At 67.5% G+C, this 20,397-nt stretch overlaps 6 protein-coding genes across 6 annotated transcripts; 2 read left to right on the top strand and 4 right to left on the bottom strand.

Moving 5' to 3' along the window:
- Positions 1-248: 248 nt before the first annotated feature.
- On the bottom strand, positions 249-2,015 carry RHOBADRAFT_56059 (uncharacterized protein; the record flags this gene model as incomplete). The annotated part of the gene is made up of 5 exons (XM_018418161.1): positions 249-600; positions 693-838; positions 996-1,038; positions 1,119-1,400; positions 1,477-2,015. 5 exons carry the CDS (start codon positions 2,013-2,015, stop codon positions 276-278), a joined length of 1,335 nt encoding a protein of 444 aa, XP_018268295.1. The 3' UTR covers positions 249-275.
- A 552-nt stretch (positions 2,016-2,567) lies between these two features.
- Positions 2,568-4,723, top strand: RHOBADRAFT_56058 (uncharacterized protein; the record flags this gene model as incomplete). Its single annotated transcript, XM_018418160.1, has 9 exons — positions 2,568-2,638; positions 2,765-2,784; positions 2,908-2,988; positions 3,053-3,157; positions 3,224-3,258; positions 3,344-3,401; positions 3,476-3,910; positions 3,987-4,433; positions 4,506-4,723. 9 exons carry the CDS (start codon positions 2,568-2,570, stop codon positions 4,721-4,723), a joined length of 1,470 nt encoding a protein of 489 aa, XP_018268294.1.
- Positions 4,724-4,900: 177 nt separating this feature from the next.
- Positions 4,901-7,405, bottom strand: RHOBADRAFT_39685 (uncharacterized protein; the record flags this gene model as incomplete). The annotated part of the gene is made up of 12 exons (XM_018413643.1): positions 4,901-5,387; positions 5,501-5,736; positions 5,797-5,823; positions 5,886-6,078; positions 6,150-6,265; positions 6,332-6,364; positions 6,432-6,498; positions 6,557-6,661; positions 6,751-6,895; positions 6,956-7,065; positions 7,131-7,147; positions 7,234-7,405. The coding sequence occupies 12 exons, from the start codon at positions 7,403-7,405 to the stop codon at positions 4,959-4,961; spliced, it is 1,650 nt and encodes a 549-aa protein (XP_018268293.1). The 3' UTR covers positions 4,901-4,958.
- A 395-nt stretch (positions 7,406-7,800) lies between these two features.
- Positions 7,801-13,023, bottom strand: RHOBADRAFT_56056 (uncharacterized protein; the record flags this gene model as incomplete). Its single annotated transcript, XM_018418159.1, has 19 exons — positions 7,801-8,154; positions 8,225-8,261; positions 8,335-8,499; positions 8,584-8,837; positions 8,929-9,178; positions 9,263-9,559; positions 9,622-9,754; positions 9,822-9,877; positions 9,954-10,287; positions 10,346-10,495; positions 10,564-10,654; positions 10,721-11,221; positions 11,287-11,981; positions 12,056-12,192; positions 12,246-12,312; positions 12,376-12,466; positions 12,533-12,650; positions 12,711-12,851; positions 12,928-13,023. The coding sequence occupies 19 exons, from the start codon at positions 13,021-13,023 to the stop codon at positions 7,841-7,843; spliced, it is 3,927 nt and encodes a 1,308-aa protein (XP_018268292.1). The 3' UTR covers positions 7,801-7,840.
- Positions 13,024-13,245: 222 nt separating this feature from the next.
- Positions 13,246-14,401, bottom strand: RHOBADRAFT_56055 (uncharacterized protein; the record flags this gene model as incomplete). Its single annotated transcript, XM_018418158.1, has 2 exons — positions 13,246-14,071; positions 14,148-14,401. 2 exons carry the CDS (start codon positions 14,399-14,401, stop codon positions 13,246-13,248), a joined length of 1,080 nt encoding a protein of 359 aa, XP_018268291.1.
- Positions 14,402-14,713: 312 nt separating this feature from the next.
- On the top strand, positions 14,714-20,262 carry RHOBADRAFT_56054 (uncharacterized protein; the record flags this gene model as incomplete). The annotated part of the gene is made up of 9 exons (XM_018418157.1): positions 14,714-15,073; positions 15,161-15,301; positions 15,375-16,448; positions 16,545-17,984; positions 18,068-18,144; positions 18,218-18,776; positions 18,851-19,562; positions 19,659-19,865; positions 20,059-20,262. The coding sequence occupies 9 exons, from the start codon at positions 14,714-14,716 to the stop codon at positions 20,205-20,207; spliced, it is 4,719 nt and encodes a 1,572-aa protein (XP_018268290.1). The 3' UTR covers positions 20,208-20,262.
- Between the last annotated feature and the right edge of the window lie 135 nt (positions 20,263-20,397).

The raw sequence follows: 20,397 nt of genomic DNA, 5'->3' as shown, positions 1-20,397 counted from the left end.
AAGTTCCAGCCACACGGCACGGCCGCGTCCTTCCCTCAACTCTTTCCCCCTCCTTCTCCACGGCGGAAGGAGGGCGTTCAGGTCTTGATCGCGCACAGACGAGCGCAATGGCTTTCTGTCACCAGCGTACAACCGAGAGTTCTCGAGAGCTCTGTCGAGAGCTTGAGAGCAGGGCAGCTCGACGAGCAGTCACTCTCGAGGAAGCCGCAGCTCGTACGCAGTCTCGCACACGCGCACGCCCGCCAGCTCGTCTACCGTCGACTGCATGGCTCCGTCTACAGCTTGCCCTCGCCCTTTGCCCGTCCCTCGCCCCCAGCTCCCGCTCCCGCTCCCGCTCCCCCTCGCGCGTCCGCACCCCTCCTCTCGCGCACCCGCCCATCCTCGCCCTGCTCGAGCCGCCCCTCGACAAACCCTTTCGCGTCGACCCACCCGCCCTCGTTGACGTCCTTGCCGCGCTCGCGCCCGGCCGCACTGAGCGACGGCGACGCGGTCGGGTCGTGGTACGGCGTCGGGGTCGACCCGGGCCAAAGCGGGTCGAGCGCAGAGTCGTACATGGTCGATGCGGGCGACGTGTCGGACGAGTTGTCGATCAGGCGGACGCTGTGGGGCGAGAGGACCGTGAGCGGCGAGGTCCTGCGGGCCGCACACGGCAGGCGCGAGGAGGGGAGGAGAGAGAGGACGGGAGGACGCACCGGCGCACGAGCCCAGGCTTGCTGAGCTTGGTGACGCACTCGGGGCTCTTGATCCTGCTGCGCTTGATGGCCTCGGGCCGCGTCACCCTGCCCGTCGACTTGGCGCGCTTCTCGGCGCGGCGGAGCATGACGTCCTCGGGCGCCGACTGCGCGCGTGCGAGAGGAAGTGCGAGAGGAAGCTCGTCAGTGAGTGAGGGTGGAGGGACGCGGAGCGTGCAAGGCGAGAGTAGAGGGAGCGCGAGAGGGGGAGCGCGAGAGGGGGAGGAGGGAAGAAAGGGAGAAGAGAGGGAGAGAGGGACGCACGACAAAGAGGATCTCGCAGTCGTAGCCCGCCTCGCGGTATTTCCTGTGCACCCACCGTCGATGAATCAGTCGTGTCCTCCTCGACGAAGAGAACGAGAGAGAGAGGGGGGGGGTGGGACGCACCGCATGAAGCCCTCGAACCAGCCGCAGTCGGTCAAGCTCCCGTCGACGACCAAGCTCCGCCTCTGCTCCCTCGCGACGCTCGCGCACACCTCCTGGAGCAGGCTCGCCTCGGGGTGCAGGAGCGCGCTCGCGTTCTCTGGGTCGTGGGCGACGTACTGCGGGCGCTCGGGGAGCATGCGCGACAGGGCGTCCGGGTCGATCCAGACCGTGTTGCGCGGGAGGCGCACGGCGTGCGACTTGAGGAGCTCCTTGAGCGTGTGGCCCTTGCCGGCGCCCATGCCGCTGCGGAGAGAGAGGGGAAGCGAAGGTCAGTCGGGCAAGGTCGCGCGAGGGGAGGGAGAAAGGAGGGGAGACGGACCCGGCGGTAAAGAGCGCGAGAGGGCGGTCCTCCTCTCTGTCGCCGGCCTTGCGGCCCATGTCGTCGCTCCTGACACCGCGCACGCCGTCCGGGTCCTGCTCCTGCTGGGCAAAGGCCTCGCGGCGCTCGCTGACCCGGCACGGCTCGTCGTCGCCGGCCTCGTCGCACTCGCGCAGGCGCTGTTCGAGGACGCGGGTGACGATCTCGTCCTGGAGGTGCTGGCGGGCGCGGTTCGGGACGACGTGGTAGGTCCAGTCGAGCTGGGCGCGGACGAGGGCGTAGGGCCCGTGGTGGACTGGGCGCGGGCGCGAGGGGTCATCGGGGCGGGGCTCGAGCTGGTCGACGCGGGCCGGTGTTGGCCGCTGTGACGACGACGACGAAGAGGGGTCGAGTTGGCGCCAGGCGTGCTCGAGTGCGGCCGAGTAGAGCTCGGTGGTCGGGACGGCGAGTTGGTCTTGAGAGAGGGTCGGGGGTGGGTGGTCGAGCGAAGGTGGGCAGGCTGGTTGTGGCCCTGCGTAGCGGTGCTTGGCGGGTGCCATCGAGGCGGGGAGGTGACGAGCCCAGACGGCGGCGGATGAGCCGGGTCGCGGGAGGAGCGAGGCCTTTTGAGGCGGGGCGGGTCGGGTCGTGGACGAGTGCAGGGTGCGGGTGCGAGTCGGTGCGCGGTGTGTGCGGGTCGGGTCGAGGTCGTGTCGGGGTGCGGCGAGGCGAGCGGGGCCGATGAGGACGAGGGGCGGGTGCGGCGGGTGCGACGCGATGCGGGCGAGGGATGCGCGGGCAGCCAGGGTGGCGAAAGGCACACGCAGGCAGCACACGGCCACACGTGCGACGTTGGACGGGAGAGAGCTGCGTCGCTGACCGAGAGTCGCTCGGCGAGATGATGAGGACGAGCCGAACCACCCTCGCCGGCCACTCGACCCTCAGCCTCTGTTGAGCCGCTTGATCCTGCACTCTACCCACACAGCCTCGCCAGACCCGCCAGTACCAGTCGCGCCCCGGCTCGCCCCCTCGTCGCTCATCCTCTCGTCGACCTCCTGCGACCCCACCTCGTTCCTCTGGTCGACAGCGCTCTCCACATCGCCTCGCAAGCCATGGGTCGCTACCTCGTCCTCGCTGCAGCGACTGTCGTCGCAATCTCGTGCGGCCTCAACTACTGCTACTCGTGCGCCCTCGCCCTCGTCCTCCCCTCCTTTCCAAACCCCGAGGTGCTGACCAACCTCTCTCTCTCTCGCCCCACCTCCCTCCTTTGCCTGCACACTGCCCTTCAAACAGAGCCTACGCACCGCAGCTCGCCAACCGCCTCGGACTGTCGTCAACACAGACCAACATCGTCGGCGCAGCCGGCAACTTGGGCGTCTACTTGAGCTGCGAGTCCTCCCTCTCTCCCTCGCCCTCTCTTGGCCCTGCTCACCTTGACTCTTCTCGCAACAGCCCCTTTCATCGGCCGCATCGTTGACCGACGAGGCCCAAAGCCCACCCTCATCCTCGCCGCCGTCGCCCTCACCGGAGGCTGTGCGTCGCCTCCCTCTCCTCTTTCCTCCTGCCACTCGTTCTGACTCTGCCCCGACGTTCGCAGATCTCGTCGTTCGCGCCTTCTACCTGAGCGGCCATGTCGCGAACGGGCTCTACGCGCGCCTCGGCGTGCCGGGACTCGTCGCCGCCGAGTTGCTCACGGGCATCGGTGCGTCCTCGTCGCCCTCGTCCGCTCGCACGCCTTGTCCTTGCTCACCCTTGCCACGTCTCGCAGGCTCGACTGCTGGGCTGAGCTCGGCGGGCAACAGCGTCGCAAGGAGCTTCAAGAAGGCGCGCCCCCTTCTCCCTCTCTCTCTGGACCGCGATCGACAGCTCACGAGCCTCTCCTCCACAGCGACGAGCTGCGGCGCTCTCGGTCGTCCTCTCGGCATTCGGCCTCTCTGCCTTCTTCTGTGCGCCCGTGCCCTCCTCTCGTCCCCTCGTCGCCGCCTGACTGACCTTCCTAAACCCCCACCGCGTCTCGCAGACTCGACCCTCTCGTCCCTCTTCCTCCACTCTCGCGCCAGTCTCGACGCGACACCCGCTTTCCTCCTCCTTCTCGCCCTCGGCAGCCTCTTCAGCACGGCCGTCGGGCTCGTGTTCGTGCGGCCTGTCCCGCTCGCGCCCCGAGCGGCCGACTCGAACTTGGACGAGGACCGAGCGGCCGACGAGGCGCCCGTCGAGGTCGAGGCGGCGCTCCCTGACGCCGACCAGCATGCGCCGCAAGAGCCTGCCGTCGTCGTCGTTCCGCGCTCGACCGCGAGCCCGGGCCCACCCTCGACCGAGCGCACGCCGCTCCTGCGCAGCGACTCGACCAAGAGCGTGCAGGAGCGCAACATTGCCGGCTGGGCCCTGCTGCGCGAGCTCGACTTCTGGCTCATCTTTGGGTTCAACGGGCTGTGCGCCGGCGTTGGGCTGTGCTGTACGTCCCTGACTCTCCCTTCCTTTCGCGCCGCCTCGTCGAACGAGAGAGATTCACTATCTTGCACGACACATAGACATCAACAACCTCGGCACGGTCGTGCGCTCTCTCGCGCTCGCGACCCGCACCGCCGACCCGTCCCTCCTCCACCTCGCGCCCGCCGCTGCACCCGCCTCGGTCGCGCTCCTCCAGTCGCGCCTCGTGTCCCTCCTCAGCATCTTCAACTTTCTCGGGCGCCTCCTGTCGGGCTTCCTGTCCGACACGCTCCTCCATTCGCCGCCGCGCCCGCTCCCTCGCACCCCGCGCGTCGCCTTCCTCCCGCTCACGGCGACGATCCTCGTCGCGTCGCAGCTCGTCGCGCTCCGAACCGAGCGTGCCGAGCACCTGTGGGCCGCGACCGCGCTCACTGGCCTCGCGCACGGGTGCCTGTTTGGCATCAGCGGCATCGTCGGCCTCGAGCGGTTCGGGCTCAAGAGCTTCTCGCAGACCAACGGGTTCCTCGCCCTCGCCCCGGCACTCTTTGGTCCGTCCTCTCTCTCTCTCTCTTTCGGATGCGTCGTCGACCGGGACCTGACCCTCGAGTGCACGTCCGCAGGGCAGATGACCAACCTCCTGTTCGGCCGCATCTACGACTCGCACGTCCTCTCCTCCCCGCCCTCTCCCTCGTCATCTTTCGCCGCCGGCACCTGCACCCTCGGCCGACAGTGCTACGCCCAGGCGTTTGTCCTCACGAGCGGCATGGCGCTCGGCGCGCTCGCCGTCGGGCTGTGGCTCGCGCTCGGGAGGAAGGGCATGCGCATCCGGGCGGCGTAGAGCGTCACGGTGCAACTAGATCTTGTCCTCGCCGACTGTGTACTGCGAGAGTGTGGCGCTCGAGCGAGAGCGTGGCGAGAGAGCGAGAGCGTGGCGAGAGAGCGAGAGCGTGGCGAGAGAAGGTCCGTGCGACGACTCGCGCTCTCTCGGCAAGCTCTCGGGAGAGTGCGGAACAGGGAGAGCGACGAGGGATAGTGTACATGCGCTCTAACGTCTCCCGAGAGGGGCTCGAGCTCTACGCGATCCACCCCCAGGCCTTCCACGCCCACCCGAGTCGCCCGCTCTCTCGCGCCGCCCGGTCCTCGTCGTCCTTGTCGTCCTCGGCCGTGTTGACGTACCGCCCCGTGTCGAGGTCGATCTCCTTGAGGCTCGGCGTGCGCACCTTGCCCCACTTGGCGAGCCGGAAGACGAGGTACAGGGCGACAAAGATCGGGAGCTCGATGTAGTTGGCGACGAGGCCGACCGCGTCGAACGGCGGCCGGAAGACGGACCAGCCTTGGACGAGGATGATAAAGGACGTGACGACGACGACGACCGGGCCGGCCCACTTGCCGGCAGGGTTGGGGAAGCGCAGCTCGGAGGCGGACCGGCCTTGAGCGGCCCACGCCCAGCGGAAACGCGTCGACGTGATGCCGATCGTGAGCCACGCGAGCTGGTTCGACACCTGTGGAAAGAGCGAGAGGGTCAGGAAGTCGTGCCAAGATGAGACGACGATGCGGGAGCCCGACGAGGAGGAAAGGGGAAAGGGAAAGGAGGGCGAAGGAAGGAGGGACGCACGCCGACCAGGTTTTGGCACCACGAGAAGATCTGGCTCGCGCCGCCGGGCAGGAAGCTGGCGCCGAAGAGGATGAGGGACACGCTCGCGATGGCGAGCACGCTGACCCATGGAACGCCCTGGGCGTTCGTTTTGCGGAAAACGGCCGGCGCTTGACGTATGACGGCGAGGCCGTACAGGACGCGTGCGCCCGCAAAGAGGGCGTGGTTTGCCGCCGACACGACAGAGGTGAGGACGACTGGAAAAGAAGGTCAGTCTCGACTTGAGAAGGTGGACGAGAGGCGGGCGAGGGACGCACCAGCATTCATGAACGAGCCGCCGGCCTCTGCAGGGTGCGACATGTCAGGTCAAGTGCGATAGAGGTGGGCAGAAGAGAGCATGACGCACTGGCGCCGGCCATCTGGAAGACGAGGGTGAATGGCGAGGTTTGGGTCGACTTGGTCGACAAGTTGGGGTAGTTGTACGGGATGTTGAAGCCGATGATGATGACCGTGCTCAGGTAGAAGATGATGATGCGCCAGAAGACATTGCGTACGACCTTGGGCATGTTGCGCGCCGGGTTCCTCGTCTCGCCGGCGGTCTATAATAGGAGGAAGGACGAGGGTCAGTGGACGAGGCGTCGACAGAGGGAGAGAGAGACTGGGGACGCACGATGCCGATGCTCTCGGTGCCACCGTACGCAAACGCAGCGTTGACGAACAGCGAGGCGAAGCCCGCAAAGCCGTTGACGAAAGGCGCCTCGCCGACCGTCCAGTTCCGCGCGCCGACTGCGGGAGGGGCCAATCAGCGACTGTCGCGACTCGACACGCTCGAGAAGGGAAGAGTGGACGCACTGTACTCGCCGTCGACGTTCCCGCCGGCGTTGACTGTGCGCCAGAAGAGATGGTTAGAAACCGGTCAAGACCCAACTTGCGAAGGTCGAACAGGACGAACCGGCAATGCCCAGGAAGAAGAAGATGACGATCGCGACGATCTTGAGGAGCGAGAGCCAGTACTCGAGCTGTGTGGGCGAGTGTCAGGGCTGGTCGTGACCGGGCGAGGGAGAGAAACCGGCGCACCTCGCCATAGGCTCGGACGTGGACGAGGTTGACGGTGACGACGAAGAAGAGGAAGAGGAGCGACGGCAGCCAGTTGTACTTGGGCGTCCAGTAGCCGATGAGGACCTGGCGAAGAGCGAGAGGGTGAGTACGCGCTAGTCTCGAGAGCGAGAGAAGCAGAGAGTAGGGATGAGGAAGAGGACGAGCGGACGCACCTGTGCCGCGGTGAGGTCGCCCGCAGTCGAGACTGCGTCGTTGAACGCGTAGTTCCAGCCGATAGTAAAGCCGAGAGCCGGGTCGCCGAAGCGCGCGGCGTACGTGGTGAAGGAACCGGCGAGCGGAAACTCGGTGGCCATCTCGCTGTGGGCGCGATCAGGTCAGCTTCGGCCTCGGTCACAAAAGAGAGAGAGGCTGACGCACCCGAGGCAGAGCATGACCAAGTAGACGAGCGCGCCGACGATGCTGTAGTTGATGAGGAGCGACGCCGGTCCACCGTTGACGAGGCTGCGCCCGGTGCCGAGAAAGAGTCCCTGCGGGTGCGCTCGTTGTCAGTGTCACCGCTCAGCCGTCGACAGAGAGAGAGAAGAGGGCGCACCGTGCCGATGGTTCCGCCTGCGCCGCGTCGGACGGTTCGTCAGCTGCGTTCGCCGCCCGCGTCTCCCAGCGCCTCCCTCCTCCGGTAGAGAAATAGGACTCACCGATGGCGATCATGGACACTTGGCGAGCGCTGAGAGCGCGCGTGAGATGCTCAGGCGAGACGACGTCGGTCGGCAACGCCTCCGAGGGCGCCACCTCCTTGTCGTCGTCGGGGCCGCCCTGCGAGCCCGCCGACGGCGAGTGCGCCTTCTCGAGATCGAGCGAGGTCGACATGGCGTGTGTACGAGCTTGTGCAGCAGGAGGGAGAGCCGACCCTTCATCGCCAAATTTCGCCTCGAGGTTTCCCCCGCGCTTCTCAGCCGACGATGGCGTGCGAGCGGAAGAAACCGGCGAGCTCGAGTCGCGTGGCTGAGCAAGCAGCGAGCCGCTGAGGTGACCCTCGCCAGGGATGGCGACGGTGGGTGCAGAGCAAGCGCGAGCCGGCCGTGGAGTGCGAGCTTGGATGGCTTCGAGAGGCTCGTGCGGACCAGCGTCCGCCCGAGGCTCGACGCTGGAAGCGAGCGAGCGAGAGAGGGTCGGAGATCGACAATCTGCTCGGCCGGGCGATCGAGCAATGGAGCTGTGAGACGATCGGACGTCGAAAGCGCTCTCGCTCGCCGCGAAACGCTGTTGCTGAGAGATCTCGCTCGATTCCACCTCGCCCAGCTGCTAGAAGGCGAACGCGTCAAAGCTAAACTCGGCCGGCGCCTTGGCCTCGACCTTGACCGTGTTGACGACCTCGCGGAACTGGCGCTTCTGCCGCTCCTTCTCGTCGTCCTCGGCGGTCGACGGCGGTGCGGGCGACGCGACTCGGCTCGGCAGGTTGGACGGCGGGAGGTCGAGGTCGAGCTTGGTCGAGGCGAGGAGGAGTGAGGAGCGGCGCAGAGCGTGGCGGAGGGAAGGACGAGTGTCGGAGGACGAGTGGATGGTCGCCGGGAGGAAGTGCCAGTTGCGCAGGAGGTTGAGGGCGAGGACGTGACAGCCTGCAAGGGCAGAAGCGCGAGTCAGTATTGAACGGACTGAGGGCGAGCCGGGCAAGACGAGCGAGCGTACCCATACGGCAGAGGATTCGCGAGATGTGGAGGACGAACTGTGGCGGCGACGAGGGCAGAGTCAGGCCTCTGCGCACGAGACAACGACACGACGAGAAAGGCGGGACGCACGTTGAACTCGGTCTTGCCTGGGACGGCGATAGCGCCCTTGACCGTCTGAAGCGACCAGCTGCGCAGCTGGGCAAAGAGGAAGAGGAGCGCCGGGTCCTCGCGCGGCGGCTGCGTCACCTGCGTGACGCGGTACGGCAGGCGTGCGGACAGCTGCGAAAGAGGCGTCTGCGTGGGACGGCGAGTGTCAGGCAGGGCTCGGCGAGGCCGTCGAGGGCGGCAGAAAGAGAGACGGGAGGAAAGAGGACGGACGACGATGATTTGTACTGCGAGGTCCCGCCGATTGATGACCCAGAACGCCCAGCTGCCGAGCCATCGATGACCTCGCTCGAAAGCGCGCGGGATGACCGTGTCCTCGAGGATGGACCGGAAGACGGGGCCGTCCGTCCCGCCCTCGTGCGTCCTCGCGACGGCGACGGCGAGCTGAAAGTCGTTGAGCTGCCGCAGAATGACGCTGACGGCGTCCTTGAGGCTGTTGCCGAGGAGGAAGAAGCAGGCGGCAAAGACTGTGGAAGGACGACCGTGAGCGAGTGCTCGCCGGGCACGGGTCGAAAGGGGCAAGGGACCGGCTGGACGAGGGAGAGAGGCAGGACGCACGGAATCGCTGTTTGCTGAGCAACACGAACGCGTTCTTGTTAGCCGCCGTGCGCCACCTGGCGAGCTCGAAGTCGTTCTCGAGAAACTTGAGCATCTGCCGCTGGTCGCCGTGGCCCGTCGCCTGCTTCCAGAACGTGCGGACGATGTGCGGCTTGCGCAGGGCGAGGTAGAAGAGCATGGCCGTGATCGGGTCGCGGTCGTCGGGATCGCGCGTGAACTCGGTGCGGCCGATCGTTTCCATCGTGCGGACCTGGCGGCCGAGGGGGTGTCAGCTTGCGTCGAGAGAGGGGGACCGCCTGAGGGACGAGGACAGAGAGGGAGAGAGGGGACGCACGAGCATATCTTGAGGCTTGACCCAGAGCGCGAGGCCGAGCGTCCTTGCGGTCGCCCACGTGAGCTTGCCGCCCGCCGTCTTGACGCTCTCGTCGAGGAGCAGGTCCTGGCCCTCGCTGTGAAAGGCCCACACCATGTCGCGGTACTTGAGGCGCAGGATCCAGGGGCCGGCGTGGCCGTCGGACGGCGTCGAGGAAGGAGGCGAGGGCGGCCACGAGTCGCGGTACAGGTAGAACGAGCGCATCGAGACGAGGTAGCGCAGGCCGTTGTCGTCGATCGAGCCAGTGCGGGTCTGGGTCTGCGCGCGACGTTCCCGAGGTCAGGGTGGGCGCACCAAGAAGAGAGGCGGCGAGGACGCACCTCGAAAACCGTTTGGGCAACGACGGCGAGGTGCTCGTGCTCGAGCTTGCTGAGGCCGCGCATCGCCCGCTTCTTGAGGGCGGCGACCAAGCTCGTGATGTCGTCCTGCGACAGGTGCACTTGCGGGCTCGACCTGCGCGCAGAAGAGAGTGTGTCAGGCGAGGACGAGAGGGCGCGGCGACGGGGAGGCATGGGCGCACGGTTCGCGCTCGTCCGAGGTCGTGAGGGCGGAGAAGACGTCATTGGCGGCCTCGCCCTGCAAGAAGAGAGCGACGTCGGTGAGGTGCACGAGAAGGACGAGAGGGTAGGCGAAAAGAGGGGTCCGGGCGCACCTTCGATCCCACGCTCGGATGCCGCAAAAAGGCGTCGAGCGTGAGCACCTCGGGCTTCTCGCGCGCCGACACAGGCGTCAAGGTCCCGTCGTGCGTCAACTCGGCCGCCAGGCCCGACAAGATGCGGACGACGGCGTCGAAGTGGCCCTCGAGGAGCGCCTGGAACAGGAGCTGAGGGTGGTGGAGCGGCAAAGGCGCGCAACGGCTGGCGGCGAGGCCGTGTGCGTCGAGGCCGGTCGAGAGGCGCGACGAGTAGAAGAAGAGGTGGTCCGAGGCCGACAGGATGAGGCTGGAGCCGAGCCAGGCGAGGGTCGAGATGGGTGCGGGAAGGACGCTGCGGACGAGCGAGCGAGTCAGGCTCTGCGCTAGAGAGCGAGGGGGAGGAGACGCACGTGTCGATGCGGATGTTGGCGTAGGTCGCCCAGCCAGGTGCGCCGCTCAGGTCGTTGAGCAGTTGAGCGCTCATGAGCGACACCTCGTGCTCGGTCGCGAAGGCGAGCGTCTGGCCGTCGGGCGACCACTCGATGGCGACGACAGGCTCCCTGCGTGAGAGGAATAGGATCAGAGACTGTACACGGGGGACGAGAGGCAGAGAGGGACGAGGACGCACTCGAGGTCCATCCAGAACTGCTCGCCGGAGCTGAACTCGGACGCCTTTGGGTCCCAGATCGACAGGCGGCACTTGTCGCCCGTTCTCGACACTGCGCAGGTCATTGATGAGTCATGACGAGTGCGGGAAAAGGCTGAAGGAGGACGACAGGACGCACCGACAGCCGAGGTCCCGTCCACGCCGCTCGCGACCTTGTCGATCCCCCTCAGGCCCGTCCTCACCTCGCCCTCTCGCGCCCACGATTCTCCCGGCTCACTCAGCCTCGTCACCCACCTGCGCATCGTCCCCTGCTCGTCGATCGCGAGGAGCGCGACGGCGTCGACATCGTCGCCTGCCGGCGGGAGCGGCACGACGAGCTTGATCGCGCTCGTCGACGATGACGTCGCCGGCCCGAGGTGCGTCTCGCCCGTGGGCGACAGCGTCTTGAGCTTGTGGTCGTAGACCCAGTCGAGGGCGAACCCGTCGGCGAGAACGGCCGTGATCGTGGTCGAGAGCGAGTCGGGGCGGGCTCGAGCGACGAAGAAGGCGAGGGCGCGGTCGAAGGAGCGAGTGGGCATGGTGGATGGAAGGGAGGTGGTCGTCAAGAGGCGTAGGCGGCCTGACCGGCGAAACTTGAAGATGCTGAGCTTGCGACCCGAGCCGACAGCGAACATGCGGCCTGTGCGCGGCAAGGGCGGGTCAGGGTCCGCGTCGACGCAGTGTCGAGAGAAAGTCGAGACGCACCATCGAGCCATGTTGTGACGAGAGCGTCTTGCGCGATGCCCGCCTCGGCGACGTACGCCTCGGTGGCGGCCTCGTCCTCGTCCACCGTCCAGCTCTGGACCCTCCCTCCCTCGCCAACGACGAGTGCCGCCGCCCCGCCGAGCGTCGACCGCACCTGGACGACCTTGCCGACGACGCTGATGGGCGGCTTGCGCGCCTCGTCGTGAAACGCGTGCTGCTTAATCGACGCCGCGACGAGCGCCGACGACGGGACGGTCGCGCGAGCGTGGACGAGCGTACTGCGTGCGCAGCGCCCGACGAGGTGGAACGCGTTGCTCGCGCTACGCGACGGGAGGAGGTACGTGTGGCGAAAGTTGGCGAGCTGGGTCGGCGAGAAGACGTGCTGCTGGAGGGTCGAGGTCGACTGGACGAGGCAGGCGGGAGGGCGGCAGTCGAAGTTGGACACGGTCGTGAGGTGCACCGAGCCGTCGATGAAGACGGTGACGAACTCGTCCTCGGTGCCGCCTCGCGGCGTGCCCTTGCCCGCCTCGGTCTCCTTTGTGCGCCAGTAGCACGTCGCGAGCGGCACCTGCTTGGGCAGCGCCGTGTGCACGTCGAGCGAGGTCCACAGGGAGAAGAAGTCGGGCTCGTCGATGACGCAGCCCCAGATGCGGAACACGCCGTCGACCGTCTCTGTGAACAGGACGGGGCCGGAACTGCGACGGGCGAGGGACTGTCAGTCCGGCTCCCTCGCTCGTGCGCACCAGGATCTGGAGAAAGACGGAAGCACTCGGACAGGTTGTCGCTCGCTCGCCACGAGACGTTGCGGATGCGGATCGAGTGCGCAGCTCGCGACCGGAACTCGAGGCGGTTAGGCGTCGCCGTCGTCTTGGGGACGATGTTGTGGAGGAGGACCGTGCTGCTGGACTGTATCGATGCGTCAGGGTGGCTCGACTCGAGTGAGAGTGGCGCAAACTCACTGCAGCGACCGTCGCGAGGACGAGAGCTGATGGCGAGAGACGAGTCAGGGAAACAGGGGTTGTCGAGCTGCGGGATCAAGGCGGGTCAGTGCCCGTTCCCGTCTCGAGCTCTGCGTCAAGATAGACGCACAGAAAGAAGCCAATCTTGGCCCAGGTCGGGAGCGCAGACGCCTGGTCGAGCGCCCACAGCGAAATGCCGTCTCCTGCGACGACAAGGTGACCTGCGACAGGAGCGGCGTCAGGTTGTTGCCCGGCTCCGGGGAGTGACAGAGAGAGATGGTGCGCACCTTGGACAAAGTCGAGCGCGCGCACGTCATGCTGCACGACGAAGCTCGAGTGGACCCTCCAGGTGCCGCCTCGCCCGGTCGACCACACGGCGACCCGCCGGTTCGAGACAGCTGCAATCTGCAGGGGCGGCAGGTTAGCTCGCTCTTCGGTGGCTAGAGTAGAGAGTAGGGGGCGTACCTGAGCTGAAGGGCCATCCACCGCGACCGCCTCGACTTGATCGTCGCCCGTCCGACCCGGAAACGCGTGCTCGAGAGGGAGCGCGTGCACGAGCTTGCAGTTCTCGTCGAGGAGGTCGACTCGTGCTCCGACGGCGGCGACCTGTCCCTCGTGCGGCGAGTCAGCGGCTGGAGGCGGAGTCGGGAGGTGGGGGAACAGATGAGGAGCGAGGACGCACAAGGACGGGGCGAGAGTCGAGGACGGCAGCAGCGAGCGTGTGCGAGCCGTGGTTGGGTGCACCGACTGCGCTCTCGTGCAGCTCGAGCGTAGCCATGCGGGTGAGAGCGAGACGAGGATCTGGCGGCGACGACGACCAACTTCGCCTCGCTCAGCTCTCTTCCTCGCTCTCTTTGGGAGGCAACGAGGGGCGAACATGACTGAACAGCTTGCACGAGTAAAGCGGCGAAGCGAGAGAGGCAACGAGAGCTTGCGCGACCCTCTCGCCGAGAGAACGGCTCGCACGACCAAAGAGACGCTCGTTGCAGACTCGCCGACCTCAGAAGAACCGCTCGATCCACTCACTCACCTCCTTGCCGACCTCCTCGGGCGCCTCGACGGGGAGGAAGTGCCCGACGCCCTCGGTGTCGACCCGCTTGGCCCTCGTCCTGCCCTCCTCGCGCGGCCCGCGCGCCTCCCACGTCCGCTTGACGTCCTCGCCCGGCGCCGCAGCGCGCTCGAGCCCGGCGCACCACAGCGCGAGGAGCGGACACTTGACGCGGAGGCCCTCGCCGTCGGGCTCGCCGTCGGCCTCGTCATGGTCGAGGTCGATGGTCGCGCCGGCGCGGTAGTCCTCGAGCGAGCCGCGCACGACGTCGGGGTCGCGGTACTGGTGGCACCACGAGTCCATGAGGTCGACGGCGTAGTTGGGGCTCGCGACGTCGCCGTACGGCGTCGAGAGCTTGTGCGTCGACGAGCGGAACGCCGGGCCGGTCCAGGACGAGATGCTGTAGCGGGCGTACTGCGGCGCGATGTCGGGTGTCGACAGGAGGAGCATCTCGGCCATTGGGGCCGGCGTCGCCAGGAAGATCCAGTGGTAGTAGCCGAACGTCGCGAGGTGACGGTGGTGGTCGTAGGTGAAGCGCTTGAACTGCTCGGCGGTCGGGACGATGTCCTGGACGTTGAGGCCGACGACACGGTCGGGCGAGTCCTTGGCGAGGCGGTACGCGACGCGAGCGCCGCGGTCGTGGGCGACGAGGACGACCTTGGGCCGGTCGGCGGGCCAGACGGCGTCGACGAGCGCGAGGATGTCCTTGCCCATCTCACGCTTCGAGTTGGCCTCGTGCGAGCCGTCGGGCGAGACGGCCTTGCGCGACTTGCCGTAGCTGTGCGAGGGAAGGCGCGAGTCAGGGTCGCAGGTCGCGACCGAAGCCCGCGCGGAGGAGGGAGACGAGGACGGACCCAGGGAGGTCGGGCACGAGGACGCGGTAGCGGGCAAAGATGTCGGTGTTGGCGTCGAGCCATGCAGAGACGGGCTGCCACAGGGTGTGTGTCTGCGGGTAGCCGTGAAGGAGGACGAGGACGGGCTTGTCGGAGCCGGACGAAGGTGGGGAAGAGGCGAGGGCGAAGAGGGACGACGGCGGCAGGTCGTCGGGCGCGCACGAGTGCGGGATCGAGTGCTCGACTGGCTTGAACGAGGGCGGGAACTGTGACATGTCGACGGTGTGGTGGTGAGGAGGAGGGCGAGGGCCGGGCAAGCCGGCGCGCGGGGTCCGGCGACGAGGAGGAGCTGATGACAGTGGCGCGGCTGCACATCGTGGGCGGCTGTTTTGACAGACTCAACCTGGTCTGAGCATGGCTGAGAGCGAGCTGGGCAGCCTTGCACGGCCGCACGAGGGTGACGAGGTGGTGAGGCGGTGCTTGAGCCGACTCTCTGGCTCAGAGCGAGCTCGTCCCTTGGAGCCAGCTCGCGCTCTCTCAACTCTCCTCCGCCAACCCACTCCCGTGCCCCTCCCAACCTGCTAGGGATGCCGGGCAAGACGCGCACCTCGCAGGCTCACGGCCCTGCCACCGCCAAAAAGCCCTTCAAGCGCGACACGGCCACCGCAAAGCCCGCCTCGTCGCGCTCCACAACCGACCGCTCCGGCCCGTACAAGCCTCGAGCCGACGCTGCACCAGCCGCGTCTGCATCCGGCTCGAACCGCGACCCGGTCGACCGCAAGCGCAAGCTCGACGACGAGCCGGACAAGGCCGTCGTCCGTAACTCGCTCCTCAACGCCCCCGAGGAGATCGACTTCCCGCGAGGAGGTGGATCCGGCCTCACCCAGGTCGAGGTGAGGGAGGCCCAGCTCGAGGGCGAGCACGAGGCCAACGCGACCGAGGACCAGGTGCGTTCCCCACTTCCTCCTCTTGCTCCTCGCCGCGGCACTCTCTCCCCGGCTCGCGCGGTCGCTCACCTCGAGTCTCGTCTGCAGGAGCGCCAGCGTGACACCGAGGTCATCAAGGACAAGGGCAAGGCCAAGCGCCGCAAGCTTGAGCGCGCGCTCAAGGGCGCCGTCAAGGAGAAGAACCAGTTGCCCAAGGACGCGTTCCGCATCGAGCACCTCAACTACAAGGTGCGCCGCCTGCTCTCGCCCCCTCCTGCACTCGCGTCGCGTCGAGACTGACCCGTCTTGCCCCCTCGCGCAGCGCCTCATCGCCGGCACCAAGGCGCTCTGCCAGGTCGTCCAGGTCCGCCCCCTCGAGCTCATCGTCTCGCTCCCAAACCAGCTCCTCGGCCACATCCCCATCACCAACATCTCGGCCGAGTTCACCGCCCGTCTCGAAAAGGCCGGCGACGAGTCGTCGGACGAGGAGGACGAGGACGAGGACGAGGACGAGTCGGACGACGAGGACGAGGGCGCGGCCGACAAGCCGACCAAGGGCCTGCCCGGCCTCCCGTCGCTGTTCCACCCGGGCCAGTGGGTGGTCGCCATCGTCGTCGCGAGCAAGGTCGGTGACTCGAAGGCCAAGCTCGGCGGGCGCGAGGGCGACGAGGTCGTGCGCTCGTCTCGGCGCGTCGAGCTGTCGCTCGAGCCGGAGAAGGTCAACGAGGGCATCGCCAAGGGCGACCTCAAGCGCGGCTTCATCTTGCCCGCCGCCGTCCACGACCTCGAGGACACGGGCTACTCGCTGTCGTTCGGCCTGCCGCCCCTGTCGTCGTTCCTGCCGTTCGCCGACGCCAAGAAGCTGTCGCCGACCAAGCCGCTCCACGTCGGCCAGGTCGTCCTGTGTCGCATCACCAAGGTGCACGACAACGAGCGCACCCTGTCGGTCACGGTCGAGCAGGCCGACCTCGCCGGGACGACGCTCGACAACGTGTCGTCCATCACGTCCATCCTCCCCTTCCAGCTCGTCACCTGCCTCGTCACGGCCGTCCTCCCCTCGGGCCTCAACGTCAAGTTCCACGGCTTCTTTGACGGCACGATCGACCGCTTCCACCTCCCCGTCTCGGCCGGCGACGACCTCGCCGACCACTTCCAGCAGGGCCAGAAGGTCAAGGCGCGCATCCTGTGGGACTCGATCGCGGCGAGCCCCAAGAAGTTTGCGCTGTCGATGGCGCCGCACGTCGCAAAGGTCGACGAGCGCGCGGCGACCCAGACCGAGCAGCGGTTCCCGGTCGGCGCCAAGTGCAAGCGCGTCAAGGTGCTCGCCATGGACGACGAGTGGGGCCTGACGTGCGAGATCGAGGACGGCGAGGACGTCGTGCCGGCTTTCGTCCACGTGCGTCTCTGCCTCTCTCGTTCTCGTCCGGCGCCCTCTTTCTGCGGGTCCCTCTCCTTCTCGCACGCGTCCTGACACACTCTCTCTCCCCTGTAGATCTCGCGCATCACCGACGACCACCTGAACACGATCCCCAAGTCGGGCCCGTGGAAGGTCGGGTCCGTGCACCCGGCTCGCGTCCTCGGCTTCTCGGCGCTCGACCACCTCGTGCAGCTGTCGATGCAGCCCTCGGTCCTCGAGCAGTCGTTCCTCCGCGTGCAGGACGTCGAGGTCGGCGCCGAGGTCAAGGGCACGGTCAAGGTGCTCAAGGACAACGCCCTGTTCGTCTCGATCGGCGGCAACGTCGACGGCGTCGTGTGGCCGCTCCACTACGCCGACATCCGCCTCAAGCACCCGGAGAAGAAGTTCAAGCCGGGCCAGGCGGTCAAGGCGCGCATCTTCTCGGCCGACGCCGACAAGAACCGCGTCGTCCTCACGCTCAAGAAGCAGCTGATCAACTCGGACCTGCCCATCGTCGCCCGCCTCGAGGACGCCAAAGTCGGCGTCGTCACGCACGCCACCGTCACCAAGGTGCTCGACAAGAGCGTCCTCGTCGACTTCTTCGGCGGCCTGCGCGCCCTCGTCCCGGCCGCCGAGGCCGCCGAGGCGTTCACGCAGGCGGCCGACCTCGCCCGCCTGTTCCCGGTCGGCAAGGTCATCCCCGTCCGCATCCTCTCGGTCGACCCGGCGACGTCGCGCATCGTCGCCTCGGCGCGCCAGGCCTCGGGCTCGGCCGTCGCCGCCGCCGCATCCGGCGCGGCCGCAATCGAGGCGCTCGACATCGGCACCGTCACGACGGCGACCGTCGCGCAGCTGCACGACACGAACCTCGTCCTGACGCTCGCGCCGTCGGGCGTCAAGGCGCTCCTGTCGTACCCGACGCTCGCCCGTCACCGCGGCGTCCAGGTGCCCGACCTCAAGGCGAGCTTGACCAAGGGCCAGTCGCTCGAGGACCTCGTCGTCGTCTCAAAGAACGTCGACAAGGGCTTTGTCATCGTCGGCCTCCTCCCGTCCAAGTCGGCGTCGGCCTCGACCTCGTCCGCCACCGCCTCGACCTCGGCCGGCACCGCGCTCACGCTCGACTCGCTCAAGGTCGGCGCCCTGTACCCGGGCCGCATCGCGTCGCGCCTGCCGTCGGGCGTCATCCTCGTCCAGCTCGCCACGGCGGGCCGTCACGCCCCTCGCGGCCGCGTCGCGCTCACCGAGCTCGCCGACACGTACGCCGACGACCTCTCGACCGCGTTCCCGGTCGGCGCGCACGTCGACGCGGTCGTGCTCGCCGTCGACAGCGACCAGCACCGCCTCGACCTGTCGCTGCGCGCGTCGCGCGTCGCCGAGGCCAAGGGCGACGAGGTGCCCGAGGTCCAGGACCGCGTCATTGACGGCGTCGAGACGCTCAAGGCCGGCGACAAGGTGCGCGGGTTTGTCAAGAATATCGCCGACGCGGGCGTGTTCGTCACGCTCGGCGGCGAGGTGACGGCGCGCGTCCAGATCAAGGTGCGCCCGCCCTTTCTCTCGCTCGAGGTGGGTCTCCCTCGTCTCGCGCCGTGAGCTCACTGTTCCTCTATCCGCCCGTGCAGGAGCTCTTTGACGAGTACGTCAAGGATTGGAAGCCGCGCTTCAAGGTCGGCCAGCTCGTCGAGGGCAAGATCCTCTCGTGCGTCCCTGTCCTTCTTCCTCGCCGCTCTTTCGTGGGGCCAGTACTCACGATCGTCTCCTCGTCCACGCAGCGTCGACAAGGTCACGTCGCAGGTCGAGCTCTCGCTCCGCAAGGGCGGCGTCGTCAAGAAGGACGCGCAGCCCGACCTGCCCTCGCTCGCCGACGCCAACCTCTCGGTCGGCCAGGTCGTTCGCGGCGTCGTCAAGCGCGTCGAGGACTTTGGCGCCTTCATCCGCCTCGACGGGCTCAACGTCCAGGGCCTGTGCCACAAGAGCAAGGTGACGGACGACGACAAGGGCAGCTGGAAGGAGCACGTCCGCTCGGGCGACAAGGTCCGCGCCGTCGTTCTCGCCGTCGACCTCGAGGCCAAGAAGGTGTCGCTCGGCCTCAAGAAGAGCCTGTTCCCCGAGGGCGAGACGTCCGATGACGAGGAGGACGAGGACGAGGACGTGGGCTCGAGCGCCGAGGAGGAGGAGATTGCAGATGGAGCGAGCGACGACGAGGACGACGAGGCCGACGAGGACGTCAGCGAGGGCGACGAGCTCGACATGGCGGCGTTGCTGAGCGGCGCGGGCGCCGGCTCGGACGAGGACGAGGACGAGGACGAGAAGATGGTCGACGAGCCCGAGGTGCGTCCCCCGCGGCGGTAGCCTTCCCTCCATGTCTCTGCATTGCTCACGCACGCCCTCTCCCTCGTCTGCAGGTCCCGGTCGCGTCGACGAGCAAGCTCGCCTCGGCACCCGCACTCGCCGTCTCGTCCGGCTTCACCTGGGCCGGCGACGACGACGACGAGCCGATGCAGCCGGCGCAGGCCGACGACGACGAGAGCGACGACGACGAGCCCGCCGCGCCCAAGCCGTCTGCGACCGCCGCCGGCAAGAAGGCGGCGACGGGCGTGTCGGCGCTCGACGACCGGACGGGCGACCTCGACACGCAGGCGCCGACGTCGGTCGCCGACTTTGAGCGCCTGCTCCTCGGTTCGCCCAACTCGTCGTACCTGTGGATCCAGTACATCGCCTTCTTCGTCGGCCTGTCGCAGCTCGACAAGGCGCGCGAGATCGGCCGCCGGGCGCTCAAGTCGATCCACTTCCGCGAGGAGCAGGAGAAGCTCAACGTGTGGGTCGCGCTCCTCAACCTCGAGAACTCGTACGGCGACGAGTCGACGGTCGACGAGCGGTTCAAGGAGGCGGCGCAGTACAACGACGCCAAGACGGTCCACCTGCGCATGGTCGACACATACGAGCGCACGGGCAAGTACGAGGCCGAGGAGGAGCTCTTCAAGCGCACGGTCAAGAAGTTCTCGCAGAGCTCCAAGGTGTGGACGCTCTTTGCGCAGTACTATCTGTCGCACGGTCGCCCCGCCGAGGCGCGCGAGCTCCTCCCTCGGAGCCTCAAGAGCCTCGAGAAGCGCAAGCGTGCGTCCCTCTCTCTCTCTCTTCCCTTCCCTGCCTCTTTCCTGCCTCGTCCGCCTCGTCCTGACGCTCTCGTCGTCCCCTCTCGCGCGCCGACAGACGTCAAGACGATCGTCAAGTTTGCCCAGCTCGAGTTCAAGCTCGGCGACGCCGAGCGCGGCCGCACCATCTTCGAGGGCATCATGGACTCGTACCCGAAGCGTCTCGACCTGTGGTTCGTCTACGTCGACATGGAGATCAAGCAGCGCAACGTTGCCGGCGTGCGCGCCCTGTTTGACCGCATCCTCGCCTCGCGCCTGTCGAGCAGTGCGTCCCTCTTTCTCTCTCTCTCTCTCTTTCTCTCTCCCCCCTCTCGCCCCACTCCTCGTCTCCCTCGCCCCGCCCATTCCTTCTCTTCCCTCCCTCGCCCTCGTCCGTCGTCGGGACCTGCGTCTCGTCGACCTTGATCGACCTCGCAAACTGACTCGTGGCACCTCTCCTCCCTCTCTCTCGCGCGCAGAGAAGGGCAAGTCGGTGTTCAAGAAGTGGCTCACGTTCGAGAAGGAGCACGGCGACGATGCGGGCGTCGACGAGGTCAAGCACCGGGCGGTCGCGTTCGTGCAGGGTCGCTCGCAGCCCGAGGGGGACGAGGAGGAGGACGACGAGTAGCCGAGCCCTGAGCAGCACTGCGCTCGTCTGTTGTACTTCTAAGCATTCTCTCTTGAGGTCTCGATGCTCGCGAGGACAGATAAAGCGGCTCGTGTATTTGCCTGAGAGAGCGAGAGGTGCGACGAGTGACGAGGCGCAGAGGCGGAGGCGGAGAGGGAGCGTGCCCCCGCTTGGCTCTCGTCTCGCGCAC

The sequence above is a fragment of the Rhodotorula graminis genome, assembly GCF_001329695.1.
Source record: "Rhodotorula graminis WP1 unplaced genomic scaffold RHOBAscaffold_16, whole genome shotgun sequence".
Lineage (NCBI taxonomy): Eukaryota > Fungi > Basidiomycota > Microbotryomycetes > Sporidiobolales > Sporidiobolaceae > Rhodotorula > Rhodotorula graminis.
Note: the sequence above shows the minus strand (reverse complement) of the source record. Positions and strands in the feature narration are given on the sequence as shown.